Source organism: Eriocheir sinensis, chromosome 64 (assembly GCF_024679095.1).
Source record: "Eriocheir sinensis breed Jianghai 21 chromosome 64, ASM2467909v1, whole genome shotgun sequence".
In the NCBI taxonomy this organism is placed as follows: domain Eukaryota; kingdom Metazoa; phylum Arthropoda; class Malacostraca; order Decapoda; family Varunidae; genus Eriocheir; species Eriocheir sinensis.
Window position 1 is genome coordinate 5,396,977 of NC_066572.1, and position 15,496 is coordinate 5,412,472.

General features: G+C 48.3%; 1 protein-coding gene across 1 annotated transcript in view; it reads right to left on the reverse strand.

The window, feature by feature from the left end:
* Positions 1 to 1,724: 1,724 nt before the first annotated feature.
* Positions 1,725 to 15,496, reverse strand: part of LOC126987331 (caldesmon-like) — a 62,959-nt gene continuing 49,187 nt past the window's right edge. The window contains exons 8-10 of the mRNA XM_050844301.1: positions 11,694 to 11,885; positions 10,403 to 10,565; positions 1,725 to 2,182 (exon numbers count right to left, since the gene is read on the reverse strand). Coding sequence (XP_050700258.1) covers positions 2,102 to 2,182; positions 10,403 to 10,565; positions 11,694 to 11,885 — 436 coding nt within the window. The 3' untranslated portion in view covers positions 1,725 to 2,101. The remainder of the gene's footprint in view (positions 2,183 to 10,402; positions 10,566 to 11,693; positions 11,886 to 15,496) is intronic.

Here is a 15,496-nt window from a genome sequence, read left to right on the forward strand (position 1 = left end):
GAGTGAATGCTGGAAAGCGCAAGGTTATGGTATTTGAGAGGGCGAGAGAACAGGTCATTGATTTAGCAAAGCCATACAGAGTTAGAGCAAAGAGCACAACAAAGTGTAGGATAAGGTTAGGGGAGGAGAGAGTGGAGGAGGTGACTGAGGTGAAATATTTAGGGACAGTTGTATGTAAGCATGGAAGGTGAGGTGAGGGAAAGAGCAGTGAAGGGCAGACAGGTGGGTGCATTGGGGAGAGTTGTGAGAGGAAGAAGTGTGAGCATGACGGTAAAGAGGGGAACAAGGAACAGTATTATCCTGCCAACTCTGTCGCATGCATCAGAGACGTGGACATGGAGTGCAGCGCAGCAATCAAGAATACGTGCAGTGGAAATGAGTTGTACAAGAGGTGCGTGTGGTGTGTCAGGATGGCATGGAGGAAGTAATGGAAGTGTGTGTGAGGGGTTTGGTATGGGTTGACAGTGAAGGGAGTGGAGTGTGGAGTGGTGGAGTGGGTGGTGCGCTGAGATGGTTTGGACACATGATGAGAATGGGGGAGAATGAATTTGTGAAGAGTGTATGAGGGAAGGAAGGCCATGGGGGCGCCCGCAGAGGAAGTCGATGGTTCCTTCCAGGAGGTACTTGGGATGAGAAGGGGGCCTGCATGAGACTCACCCAGAGGGACCCCTGGGCTCTGCGCCGTAGGGTGGGCGAGGCGATGCACCCCCCGGCGTATGCCCCCATTGATATTGATTTTGTAGCTCACTTATGTAATGCAATATTTAGTTTCTTCATCAGTTAATAATAGCATAAAAGTGAATTACGAATGTATTAAAAAAATCATTACCAAGCAAACATGACATGCTGAGAGCTGCACCTACAAGTTGTTTTTTAAATGTGCACAATTCCCTTCCCTCCCAATGAATTCAAAGTCTGGTGATGCCACCGTGTTCAGAACATCTCTGTAACCTGCAAGTTTATTTTTGCACTACCTTAACAATCTCATGAAAAATAGGAATATAAAGCACTAGAAACATTTATATAAGAGACAGACTTCAAATAGTGTCTTATTTTGTAGTTAAAAATTTGTTTTTTCAAGCCATCCACAGTCCACTCTTATTCCCCCGTCCACTGAAGAAGGCACCAAGTAAGAGTTGCAAGGCAGAAGTGTGAGCTACAGAAAAAAGTGGCAAGATGCAGTGTGGAGGGCCAGTTTCTCAAGATGAGCCGGAGCAAGGCTGCCTCAAGCTGCTGTCCAATCAGCGAAGAGATCACCTCGGCAGCCCGGCAGGCCACAATGGCAATGTTCAGACTACAACAGCGTTCAGGGAAAACAAAACTACACACATTTCGCGGCAGCCATGGAGTCATTATTGAAACTGAATTATTAGCATTAGTTTCACTATGGAGATATACATATATTACCACTGTAGTGAAAGACAGAGTATGGAAGTAAAATCACCAAAATTTGTAGAAGTTTAGTAAAATAAATGTTTGCAATATAAAAAAAATCTACAAAAGGTGAAAATGACATCCTGAAACTAAGGTGAAGATATGAAAGCAAAATACCTTGCCTGAAAAGGTGTGTAAAAACCTGCCTGGGTACACAAGTGCCTGAAAAGGTGTGTAAAAACCTGCCTGGGTACACGAGTGCCTGAAAAGGTGTGTAAAAACCTGCCTGGGTACACAAGTGCCTGAAAAGGTGTGTTAAAACCTGACTGGTTACAATAGTGCCTGAAAAGGTGTGTAAAAACCTGCCTGGGTACACAAGTGCCTGAAAAGGTGTGTAAAAACCTGCCTGGGTACACAAGTGCCTGAAAAGGTGTGTAAAAACCTGCCTGGGTACACAAGTGCCTGAAAAGGTGTGTAAAAACCTGCCTGGGTACACAAGTGCAGAGTAACAGCCACACCCTGCAACACTCAGGATGCAAGTAACTGCTGCACCAATAAATGCTCCCGACAACACTACGTAACACTATAGTATAACCGTAAGCCTTAGGAAATATAAAGGCGTAAATCCATAAGCCTTAGAAAATATAAAGTCCGGAAGTAAGAACTGAATCCCCATTGATCCTCAGCCTGGTATCCTCTGAAGCCTTGGCCCGCCTGAGGACTGGAGTCACTCTGCAGACCTAAACTCCTCCACACACTTGGTGGCCTCAGTGAGGGCAGACATCAGCTCAACGTTGCCTTCCTCCATCTGTAAGGAAACAGACATTGATACAAGGTGACTTGCTGCCACTTCTGACTATATTCACCTGCTAAGAAATCCCAACACACCCTTGTTTTGGGAGCAGCTGTGTGGTACAGATGGGGCACCAGCCCATACACCCAGGCCAGGGGTAACCTTTAACCTTTAGAGCATAGGTCCCCAACCCGCGGCCCGCGAGCACCCTTGGTGCGGCCCGCGGGACTTTACATCATTCAACATTAGGTGCGGCCTGCCGAAGGGCTCCAGGATCGTTTCTGTGGCCCGCGGTGCAGACTGTGGGCACATGACCGGTTTACAACTTTTTAAATTTCTGCAGTGCTGAGAGCCAATGAGCGTGCGCTGTTAAGCCGGCCAATCAGCGTCCACTATGGCGCACTTTTCGGCTTTATAAGGCGGCTTCGGCCATTCAGTTTTCAGTGTCTCTCCCCTGCTCTAGACTGCTGAAAGACTTGGCATGTGCTCAAGACTATGCAGTGACAGTCTCAAACAGTTCAATGTGCTCGGCTCCCTTGAGAACCCTGTAGAACTGTGGGATACCTTCAAATGCGACTCTTCGAGCTGCCAAGGAGTGTATTGGAAAGCGCCCGAGATCTAGGAGTGGGTTTGCCTCGGAGGAGATGCTGGAGAATATTGAGGAGAGACGCGCTGCCAGACACTTGCTGGGAATCGGGACCATGACAGGGCTCTGTCACGTAGGACCAGAGCTCTCCTGAGGAGAGACAAGGAGAGGTATGTCAGGGGTCTTGCTGAGGAGGTCAAGGAACACTTAAATGAGAATGACTTCCAACCTGCTTACCGAGCCCTGAAGAAGCTCTGCTTCAAGTCTCCCTCCCAGGTAAGCGCTATCCAAACAGCTGATGGCTGCCTCGTGTCGGACGTGGAAGGGCAGAGGGCTCGTTGGGCTGAGTACTTTGAGCAGCTGTACATGGCAGACCCTCCAACTGGGCAGCTTCCAGCTACTGGGTTGCAGGTGGCGGATGCCGATCCACCCATTGACGAAAGCCCACTCTCTCTTGACGAGGTCAGAGGCTGTGGCAAAGTTGAGGGGTGGAAAGGCACCTGGCACCTGTAACATTGTTGAGGAGCTGCTCAAAGCTGGATGTGAGGCCATGATCCACGGGTTGAATGCAGTCTTGACGGCTGTATGGCTATCTGGCACTACTACTCCTGACTGGAAGAGTGGACTCTTAGGGGCTATCGCTGGAATGACTATCTGGAAAGGGAAAGGGGACCGCCAAGACTGCAACAACTACTGTGGTATTACACTGCTCAGTGTGCCAGGCAAGGTGCTTGCCCACCTATTACTAATGCCAATTCGCAGCCAGCTGCTGAAGATGCAGAGACCTGAACACTCTGGGTTCACGCCTGTTAAGGCAGCAACTGACCGCATCCTAGTGCTTCACGTACTGGTGGAGCGCCGACGTGAGGTTCGACAGGGGATGCTTGCAGCCTATGTCGATCTCAAAAAGGCGTTTAACTCAGTGCATCGCGAGGCACCCTAGGATCTCCTGCGATTCCATGGGATTCCTGCAAAGACTATTGGTTTGCTGACTGAGCTGTATTCTGGGACTGAGAATGCTGTGAAGTGTGGAGGGGGTGCTTGTCCAGCTTCTTCCCCGTGGATGAGGGAGTGAGGCAGGGCTGTCCTTGCCCCATCGCTTTTCAACACTAGTATGGACTGGGTACTGGGCAGAGCTGTGGACCAGAGTCATTGCGGAGCATCCACTGGCAATACCAGGGTCACTGACCTTGTTTTTTACTATGATCCAGTAACCCAGTATCCAGTATGGGGAGGCGGTGGCTGAGTGGTTAGCGTGCCGGCCTCACGTCTGGTGCATTGTCCATGATGTGGGTTCAAATCCGCACTAACCACTTGGGATTTTTCAGTCACCACCGAGTGGCCTAAGACTACCCACATGCTGTCCTGAAGACCACCTATCAACCCGGACTCTAGAAGAAGCTGTACAGCGCAAGTGAAATCAAGAATGAGCTCCGGGGGCAGCATGAGACAATAATAATGGCGCCACTATAAACAATTGCCTGCGCCATGACGGGCTCGGGCGAACCATCAGGCCCATATGAATTAGCCCACCAGCGCTATAGGCCACATGTAAAAAAATATAAATAAATAAAATCCTGGCAAAGTCGCTGGAGGTTTCGGTGATGGCTCTCGAGGCACTACACGAGAAGGCAAAGCCCTTGGGACTTGAGGTCTCCTGGGCTAAGACCAAGGTACAGGTGTTTGGAGGCTTGCTGGATGGAACAGTACAGTCTGTACATGCATGTGGCGAGGACATTGAGATCTCGGAAAATATTACTAACCTTGGTGGTGTAGTTAAAATAACCGGTGAGTCTCGCCATGAAGTCTTACGGTGGATTGGCTTGGCCCACGGTGTTATGGACTCGCTCAACACGAGTATGTGGCGTTGTCAATACCTGTGCAGAAGGACAAAGATCCGGATCTTCCAGTCCCTCGTGCTCCCTGTCTTACTCTGTGGCCGTGAGACATGGACACTAAATGGAGACTTGGAGAGGCGGACTGATGCCTTTGGTAATAACTGTCTACGCAGAATCATGGGATATCGCTGGAATGACTTTGTGTTGAACCGTTGACTGCTCCGTGAGACTGATTGGACATATATTACCTGCATAGTCCGTCAACGCCAACTCCGGCTATACGGGCACGTGGCACGTTACCCTGAAGCTGATCCTGCTCATCAGGTTGTCTCTGTGAGAGACAATCCTGAGTGGAGGAGGCCAAGGGACACCCATGGAGTTTATGGCTTGAGCAAGTCAATATATCCTGCCGGGAGGTACTCAGGATGGGAAGAGGGTTGGCATGGAGACTCGCCCGGAGGGACCCTCGGACTCGTAGGGTGGATGAGGCGATGCACCCCCCAGCGTATGCCCCCACTGATTGATTGATTGAATGTATGAGAATGAGTAAGTTGGGGACACAGGTGTGGAGGCGTGTTCTTGGCACTGTCTAGTCTCAAGAAGAGTGCCGGCGATGTTCAATTCACAAAGTTACGAGTGCCACATCAGAACAAAGATTCACAGACGCTCAAAACCTCTGCCCTGCAGTCTTAATCCTACTGTGGTATAGAATTACCACTTGTTCCCTACTTCATAATTGAACCTCAGTTAATCAGCAATAATAATAATATACTACATACAAACTGGAAGAATTTCCACAATAACTAACTAATGAGGAGCACAAGCCAGGAGACATCACTTCACTTCACTCCTGCGTTGCCTCCACCCCCGGCGGAAGCCTCCACACATCCTCACTTCTCATGTCATGCCCCTCCAGATCGATCAACTCAACCCAGCCATGAATTACTTGGGTGTCCCCTTGGTGACCTCCTCTCAAGGTTTTCTTCTGCTAAAAAAATACTAAGCAGGATGACATCCGGGAGGCATGCCACGTGGCCATGTAGCCAGAGATGGCGTTCATGGACTAAGCTGGTAACGGCCTTGATTCAGTTTCATCGCTTAGTTGCTGGTTTGACAAAAAGCATTCCAGCAATGCCCCATAATCCTGTGATGGCACTTGGTACCAAAGGCACCAACATGCTTCTCCAAATCTCTATTCAGTCTCCAAGTCTCAGGGCCATACAGTAAGACAGGGAGCACAAGCGACTTAAAGATTCAATCTTTGTCCTCCTGCACAGGTATCAACACCACCATGTCAACACTCACATTGAGGGAGCCCAGAACACCATGAGGGCCATACAGTAAGACAGGGAGCACAAGTGACTTAAAGATTCAAATGTTTGTCCGCCTGCACAGGTATCAACACCACCATATCAACACTCACATTGAGCGAGCCCAGAACACCATGAGGGCCATACAGTAAGACAGGGAGCACAAGCGACTTAAACATTCAATCTTTGTCCGCCTGCACAGGGATCAACACCACCATATCAACACTCACATTGAGGGAGCCCAGAACACCGTGGGCCAGGCCAATCTGTGGCGTGACTTCCTGGTAAGAACCACCATTGTTATGCACTACAATACCAAGCCATGTGAACCTTTTGGTGACTTCAACATCCTCACCACATGCATGGGGAGGCGGTGGCTGAGTGGTTAGCGTGCCGCCACCGCCTCTGGGAGATCCAGGAGGGACGCAGGTTCGAATCCTGGCCGCCACACAGCTGGGATTTTTCAGTCACCGCCAAGTGGCCTAAGACTACCCACATGCTGCCCTGAAGACCACCTGTCAACCCAGACTCTAGGTTACCTCTCCAAAGAAAGGCTCAAAGATGAGCTCCGGGGGACAGTATGAGCCAAAACAAGATGGCACCACAATAAATATTTGCCTGCGCCACAACGGGCTGGGCCGAACATCAGCCCCCACCATTGAAAAAGCCTAATGGTGCAATAGGACGCAAAAAAAGACTGAGCTGTGTCACCCAGCAAGCCTCCAAATGGCTGAACTTTGGTCTTGGCCCAGGAGGCCTTCAGTCCCAGAGGCTTCACCTCCTCATGCAGCACTTTGAGAGCCGTCACCAGGACCTCCAGCAACTCTGCAAGGAGTGCAGGATCGTCAGCAAAAACAAGATCAGTGACCTTGATGTCACCTACAGATGCTCTACAATGATTTTGATCAACAACTTTGGCCTAATACTCAGTCAATGCAAGTGTTGAAAAGTGATGGAGCAAGGATACAGCCCTGCCTCACTCCTGGAATAACAGGGAAGAAGCCAGAGACATCTCCCCCACACACATCACAGCACTCTCAGTCCCAGGGTAAAGGCCAGTCATCAGGTCAGTAATCCATGTAGGAATCCCATGCATCCGTACGTGTCCCAGAGTGCCTCACAATGTACTGGCTCAAAAGATTTCTCGAGACAGATATGGGCTGCAAGCACCCCGTCAAAATTCACATCAGTGTTCCACAATGACGCAAAGTGTTGTGATCCACTCAAAAGTTGACTTGCTTGGCATGAACCTGGATTGCTCAGGTCTCTCAAACTTGAGCAGATGAGATCGAATTCGCATCTGCAGCAGATGAGCGAGCACCTTACCCGGCACACCAAACCACGGTGATTGTTGCAGTCCTGTTGGTCCCCTTTCCAGATAGGGACAACCAACCCCCTTTGTCAGTCAAGAGGAATGGCACTGGACTGCCCACACAGCACACAGCACCACATGCAACCCATGGCTCATGGCTTCACCCCCAACTTTCAACTTCTCTGCGCTGATGTTGCAGATCCCAGCTGCCCTTACACCCTTCAACTTTTCACAGCCTCTCTCACTTTTGCAGGAGAGGCTGGCGTTTTGTCTATTGGTGGATCAGCAGTGGCCATCTGCAACCCAGCCAGAGGACCTGTACACTTGGGTACTCTGCTGTGTACGACTGCCAAAAGTACTCGGCCCAATGAGCCCGGTACACATCTGCATCTGATGTTATCTGCCCATCAGCTGCTCAGACAGTACTCATCTGAGATGTGAATTAGGAGCAGAGGTTCTTCAGAGCTGGAGAGGCAGGTCTAAGGTCGTCTGCATTTTGACAACCCTCAACATCCTTAGCAAGATTAGAGAAACTGCAATAACACACTGAATAGATCATTGGCCTATTTGGGATGCTGCCTGGCTTCTGCTAGGAAGGCTCGGGTTCGATTCCCGGCACTCAGTGGTGTTCATTACGGATCCTTAGCAAGACCTCTGACATACCTCTCCTCAGAAGGGTTCCAGTTCTCCTGTACTGCTCTCAAGTCCCTGGCCAACTTGGCAGCATGACTCTCCTCTATACACTCAAGGCAATGCCACTCCTAGTCCTTGGATGCTCTCCAATGCACCCTCGGCAACTCTGAGTTTCACATTTAAAGGTATCCCACAACCTCCAGGATCTCTCAGAGTACCCACTTCAAACCAATTTGAGACTGCCACTGCATACCCCTGAGCACACACCTGGTCCCTGAGCTTCTCAAGATAAGGCTGCAGAGAGTTGCATCTCAAGAATTTCATGGACCTGAAGCATATCCTCAATTTTGTAACAAGAAGTCTGTGGTCAACTGTAATGAACTCAGCAGTGTAAAACCCTACATTTCTGGAGGATCCTCTAACAAGTACTAGCAAGGATGTGATCAATCTCCTTTGCCACACCACTAGTATTGCTGCTCCAAGACCAGCGGCAAGGCTCGCATCTCAGGAACCAGTAATCCTCAGCCTTCTGGGTTTTGCAAAGCTCAGAAGGAGTGAAATGTTGATGTTTCTGGCACAAGAGCCGTGGGGACCAACACATATCACACAGCCATCTCTCTCTGTGCCAGTAACTGCATTAAAGTCACGCACGACAATGAGTGTGTTGTGTCGGGGGCACTGGTCAACTACAGAGTCAAGCTTGGCGTAGAACATCTCTTTCTCCTAAAGTCCACACATCTCAGTAGGGGTGTACACTGCAATAAGAGATATGAAGGCCAGGGAGTGCTTCAACATCACCAGCATCACACACTCATAATCCCCAACAACAGAGGACTGCAGTCAGCGAGAAATGGCCACAGCTACTCTCTTGAGACAGGCACCATCGCTGTGGCCCACTACTGATCTCTCCCTCACCAGGTCTCCTCATCTCAGAGCCCCACTATGTTCACTCTCAGCCTCCCGAGTTGTGTTCCACCCAAGTTCCACCCAAAATTGACGTCTCTTCTGGGTTCTTGTTCTGTTTTCCTGCGTTGGATCATCATCTAGCCTCGTCTATTTTTTTTTGGTTCCAGTTTTAACTTTTGCCCTTCCTTGAGCTCCTTCCGTTGCTGTAAAAAATGATATACTCAAGCTGACAAATGAGGCAGTCGCTGATCCTCCAGAGGGATCAGGATGTTCCAGGCACCCACGCAGAGATCAACACTTTTTAAAGTTTCAGATGCCTGTCTTATGGGATTATAGCTGTGGCATTAGGGGGACAAAACCAATTATATGTAGTTTGAACAAGGAAAGGCAGGCTATGTTTCTGTCTTGGGGGATTATAGCTGTGGCATTAGGGGGACAAAACCAATTATATGTAGTTTGAACAAGGAAAGGCAGGCTATGTTTTTGTCTTGGATGATTACAGCTGTGGCATTAGGGGGACAAAACCAATTATATGTAGTTTGAACAAGGAAAGGCAGGCTATGTTTTTGTCTTGGATGATTACAGCTGTGGCATTAGGGGGACAAAACCAATTATATGTAGTTTGAACAAGGAAAGGCAGGCTACGTTTCTATATTGGGGGATTATAGCTGTGGCATTAGAGGGACAAAGCCAATTGTATGTAGTTTGAACAAGGAAAGACAGGCTATGTTTCTGTCTTGGGGGTTACAGCTGCAGCATTAGGGGGACAAAGACAGTTCTATCTAGTCTGCACAAGGAGAGGCAGGCTATGTTTCTGTCTTGGGGGTTACAGCTGCAGCATTAGGGGGACAAAGCCAGCTCTATGTCGTCTGACCCAGGACAGTCAGGCTATGTGTCTGTCTGGGGGGTTACAGCTGCAGCATTAGGGGGACAAAGCCAGTTCTATCTAGTCTGCACAAGGAGAGGCAGGCTATGTTTCTGTCTTGGGGGTTACAGCTGCAGCATTAGGGGGACAAAGACAGTTCTATCTAGTCTGCACAAGGAGAGGCAGGCTATGTTTCTGTCTTGGGGGTTACAGCTGCAGCATTAGGGGGACAAAGACAGTTCTATCTAGTTTGCACAAGGAGAGGCAGGCTATGTTTCTGTCTTGGGGGGTATCACTGAGGCGCTTGAAGGACAGAGCCAATTTTTCCTAGTTTGTATGAGAAAAGGTAGGCTACACATTATCACTGAGGCGCTGGGAGGACAAAGACAGTTCTATCTAGTCTGCACGAGGAGAGGCAAGGCTACACATCTCAGGCAGAACAAGATACAAGTTGCGAAGGAAAACTCATCCTTGGCACACCACATACTAGGTCACTTTTCCCTTGCATTATATTTCTTGTTCATCCTGTGGTGTGTATCTTGACTTTCCCAGTGCAAACTAGAGCAAAGTTGACTCTGTCCCTTACACCACATACTAGGTCACTTTTCCCTTGCATTATATTTCTTGTTCATCCTGTGGTGTGTATCTTGACTTTCCCAGTGCAAACTAGAGCAAAGTTGACTCTGTCCCTTACGCCTCCATTCCTTGTTTGCATAAAGCACGACAATGAATTTCCTGACCAGTGGAATTTGAGTTAATGTATTAATAAGTAAAATGGTACATACAGCATCGAGGATAAGCTTGTAGTTGTTCTTTATCATGATGTTGGTGTTCCGGATCTCCTCCATGGACTGTCTGATCTGCCCGTCCAGGTCAGCCACGTCATCACTCACTTCCTTGCACACAATGTCCTGCTCCGTCTGGTTGCGCTCCAGGTCCTCGAGAACCCTGCAGAGAAAAGACTTGCCTCACCTTATGCAACAGTGAGTGGGTGCTGGACACCCGACATCCGTGGTGCCTCAGTATGATCAGCGGGCCATCGTGAGAAATATGTCAGTAAGTTTGCAGATGATACCAGGATCGGTAGAGTAATTGAGTCGGATCAGGACGCTAGTATTCTCCAGGGTGAACTAAACAGATTGTATGACTGGGCGAATAAATGGCAGATGGAGTTCAATGTAGGGAAGTGCAGTATTCTGAGTGTAGGTAGGAACAACCCCTCATAACTATTGCTTAAATGACAATCTTATGTTCTTTCTTAACACTTGCTACACCTTACACAGACATGAGTGAATAACGGGATCACCGGGCCATGACGAGGAATAAAATGGTGCAATTCTTCATCGCTCTTTGCTTTTGGCAGGAAGGTGAAACCTATCTGGAGGACAAAATGCTCCTCTGGAAAAAGTTGTGAGAGGAACAACTGATACTTGTACAGCAAGGGGAGCAACGGAGCACTTCTCAACCCCTTGACTGTGGACTTCCTGCCAGAAGACATCACCAGGATACAGAAATGGAACAAAGAGTGGCTGCTACAATTTAATATAGAAGAATGTATTCCTGCACCTTGGGAGGGGATATCCAGCACACCGATACCACATGGGAAACACTCCACTATCCACCACAGAGGCAGGGAAAGACCTGGGAGTATGGGTTACCAGGCTACCAGTGAAAGCCAAATCCGTGCCAATCGCAGCGGACGTGTTAAAGGGATTGAAGAGACAAAGGAGGTAAGGAAAAGGCATCTCAATTCATGAGGAAAGAGAAGTGACCAGTATGGAAGTAAAGATTCAAGTGGAACAACCACATCATACCTACAAGGGGAAGTGTAGAGGAGATAGACATGGCAATAGAAAAGTTGAGAGAGAGAGAGAGAGAGAGAGAGAGAGAGAGAGAGTGAGTTGGTTGGTTGGCAAAAGGTATGTGCGGTGAGAGGGCCTGCCAAGACGAGGAAGCCTGGAGGAGCCTCTTCTGCCACGGCGCTCCATTCAGGGGTGGCTGTGTGAGGGGACAGTGTCAGAGAAATAGATGCAAAAGGAAAATTGTTTGTATACTGAAAACTTCATAAAGGCTTACTGTTTCTGCTCCTTGATCTCTTTGTTGAGGCTGTCCTGCTTGAGGTCCCACGCCTGGTGGATGTGTTGCAGCTTGGTTTCTGAGGCTGTGAGCTGCTGAGTTAATTGCAGATTACTCTGTTCTTGGTCCTTGATCTCCTCCTGAAGTTCGGTGACTTGGGAGACCCTCTTCTGGATGGCTGCCTGGATGTCCCTGCCAGGGTACACTGAGGTAAATATTTACACACGCTTCATCTTATTCTTACTGGGCCTGTCACAAGGCTGATCAAAAACATGACTGTGGGAGGCTAAGGATAATAAAGTTGGGAGCATCAGCTGTGCATGGCCACGGTTCTCATCTCTGTACAAGTGGCCCTTGAGCCTGAGGTGGGTGAGAACACAAACAGAAGACACAGGGTCAGCATGACATACAAGTTTACAGTTTACCTTCCCCAGGTTTCCCCAGGTACCCATTTATCCACCAGCCCGAAAGAGAGAATGAACAGCTGGGTGCCTTGTGTGCCTGCCATTTGAACCCTGGCCCACAGATTCATAGTTAGGCACAGTAACCACTGCACCACGGAGATGTTAAATGAAGCCCCTAATTCAAAGAAAGCTGTTTCAAACCAATCGCTGCCATCGGTGGCCCACATCCACAATTTATCAATCTTGTTCTGGTACTTTCAACCATGTTTTAACTAAATGAATCGCTGTAATGTCTGTTCCAATTACCCGGCTATTTCCAACCCATTCCTGTCATCTGTGGCCCCTGCCCATAAACTTATCTAACCTGGTTCTGGAACTTTCAATCACATTTACTCAATAAATGGCTGTAAAATCTGTAAAAGTCTCCTTGAATTGAAATTCTTGTTTTATCTCCTTCCTTTCTTGCTACTGGTTATTCATGCCCACTGCCAAGATGGTGCTGACCTGCTATTTACCAAAAACACTTACTTGTGGTAAGCCCCTTCATCAAGTCTCCCTGTGGTGTGGCTGGCATGCCAGCTACAGCTCCACTAGCTTAGGTGTGACCCTGGCCAGGGCAGCCACTGCACAGCCCACCAAAAAATTATCCTTATTTTCAAGATGGCTGATAAACTGGCAGTGTCTGAGGAGCCTGGAGAAGATACTGTGATGATCTGAAAGTCCCGGCGGCACTGACTCCTGGGATGGAAATGGGCACCGACACAGAGAAATCAAAACACGCTTTTCTTTGCAGTTTCCAAACGGGTGTTCAGTTATGAGCAGTGAGTCGGAGTGGCTTGGAAAGTCAAGGGTAAAGTAACACCTTGTGCAGCCTTTCAGGTGTTTGGTGCACGATGACCTTTACCTCGCCAAACTTGGGGCTCAGTCGTTCTCTTCTGTCCTTCACCGTTTGGTCTGTCTGGTGATTTTTTTTTTTTTTTTTTAAATAAGAAAATATATATTTTTTATTGAAATGAGATTTTTTCTAATTCACACAAATTAATATACAGAAGCCCCCCACCATTCACGGCCTCACCATTCACGGATTCGCTTATACGCGGGTGGGGTATTTGCAACACCCCCCGCCGAACACGGGTGAAAACTCACATACACGCAGTCTGTAGCGCTCAGCTCAAACATTGCAAGCGAGCGACCTACCCGCACTGTTTACCCACACTAAGGTCTCACACGCACCGACAAGCGGGCGAGCGAGCTGCCCCCGCCGATTACCCGCCACACGGTGCGTGCCTCGTCCAGCGCTCACGAGGCAAAGCAAGCCATTAGGTGCTGGCGCGTTACCCCCGCTGTTTGCCCGCCACACGATTCATGACTGAGGGCCTCATCCAACGCTCAACTGAAGAGGCAAAGTGAACCATTAAGGGCGAGCGAGCTACCCCTGCCGTTTACTCAACACAGTGTATGCCTCGCCCAGCAGTCACCAGGCAAAGCGAGCCATGAAGGCCGTTTACCCATGCCACACGGTGCATGTGTGCATGCATGTCTCGTCCAGCGCTCGCTCATGCACGAGGCAAAGCGAACCATTAACCCTTTTGTTGCTAAACGCTCGCTGCGAGCTCCAGTCGCACTCAAATTTCCCGCGTATGAGTGTGTTCCAACACCATTTCTCACCCCACAGCATTGCCAATTCAGTGGGTTTTCTATGAAATTTGGTGGAAAATCATATCAGCCTAGCGCAAAAAAAGCACGCAAAATCAATGGATGAGCAACTGGTGGATGTTGTTGACCAATATAGCTACATTTTTGCATAGCTTCACCTATCACATGACTGATATTTTGACCAAATAGTTGTAAATTTTGCAGTTGGCAATACTGCCCTGCCAGCACCCCATCACCAAGAGATCTACTCAGTAGTTGCCTTACGGCTGACCGTCGCACACGTATAAATGTTTGTCTTCACAGGCAACACCCCCGGAACGTGCCTGTACTTTCACAGGAGAGGCTTACATTACTGAATCGTATAGAGCTTGGCCTCCTCTTTCCAATGGTGTTTTTGTTTTTCTAACTGTGATGAATAGTTTTTGAGATACAGAGGTTAAAAGAGCGAGCACTAGCGTCACTTGCTGGTGGTGCTGAAAGCTCCCTCCGAGCACCAGTCACACTCACAGCAAAAAACACCCCCTGAACATGCCTGTACATTTGCAGGAGAGGCTTACATAACCGAATCTTATAGATTTTGGCCTCCTCTTTCCAATGGTGTTTTTGTTTTGTAGCTGTGATGAATAGTTTTTGAGATACAGCAATTAAAAGAGATCCCCTTCCCCCGAGTGTGCCTGGGGGGATAGTCTCGTTGCAAGTGCTTAGCGAGGATAGGGTTAAGGGCGAGCGACCTACCCGAGCCATTAACCCACAACCAACCAGTGTTAAATTATTAGTCCATATTTAATTTGTGATTTATGTGTATGTAAAACTATATAACAATGCTTAGAAATGCCTTAGAAATCCTTTTTTTTATTCAATCGAGATAAAATTTGATATTTGATTATAGTCCCGTCGATCGCGGATTCACGGATCACGGGAATCTCGCGGAACCAAATACCCGTGAACGGCGGGGGTCTTCTGTAATTATATGAATATGCAGCTTTATATTCACTATACATTAGTTTGAAATATGTTAGAGTATGAAGTACATGTTAAAGCTCCATCATATTCCATCATCCAATCCATCCTGGTTGTCTGTCTGAGCCAGTCCCAGGAGTGACCTGCTGCAGCCAGCCAGCTCTGCACCATAGCTCTGTCTAAGCCTCTAACAGTCTTGCCTGGGCAGGTCATAGTGTTCCTATTTCTAGTGCTGCTTCCAGTATAGTTTAGTCAGCATACCATTTGCTTCCTCTGTACATCCTTCATCCTCATCATGTAGATTCTGAAATTTATTCTGAATTTATAAACACAATTCTTCTCCCTGACTGCAAGGACATTAGGGAGGTTCATTTTCATAACCTTTTCTGCCTCTTTTCCCTCCCCCTCCCCTGCATAAACAACTAGGAGTAAAAGTCTGGAAGCCATGAGTGAATGACTATTAGTTTAATGGTTTTTACTCTGATTCTGAATGAGTTTGTTGTGGTGAGAGGAGACAAGGAGGCTACAACAAGGGGCAGGAAGCAGCTGTTGAGGGAAGAGGATGGCTGGGCAGAGCACAGCAGAGGCAAGGACTTCAGAGGGAGGTACAAGGAATGAGAGCAGCAAAGGGCAATGCAATGGACACAACTACCTGGAGAAGGTTCATAAATGCCATCGACCTCAATCCAGGGAGGCGATCAAAGAAAAAGAGAAGGACGACTCCATTCTTCCCATTCTGGCAGAGAAGGGAAATCTGAAAACAAAGCAAATGAAACAAACAAT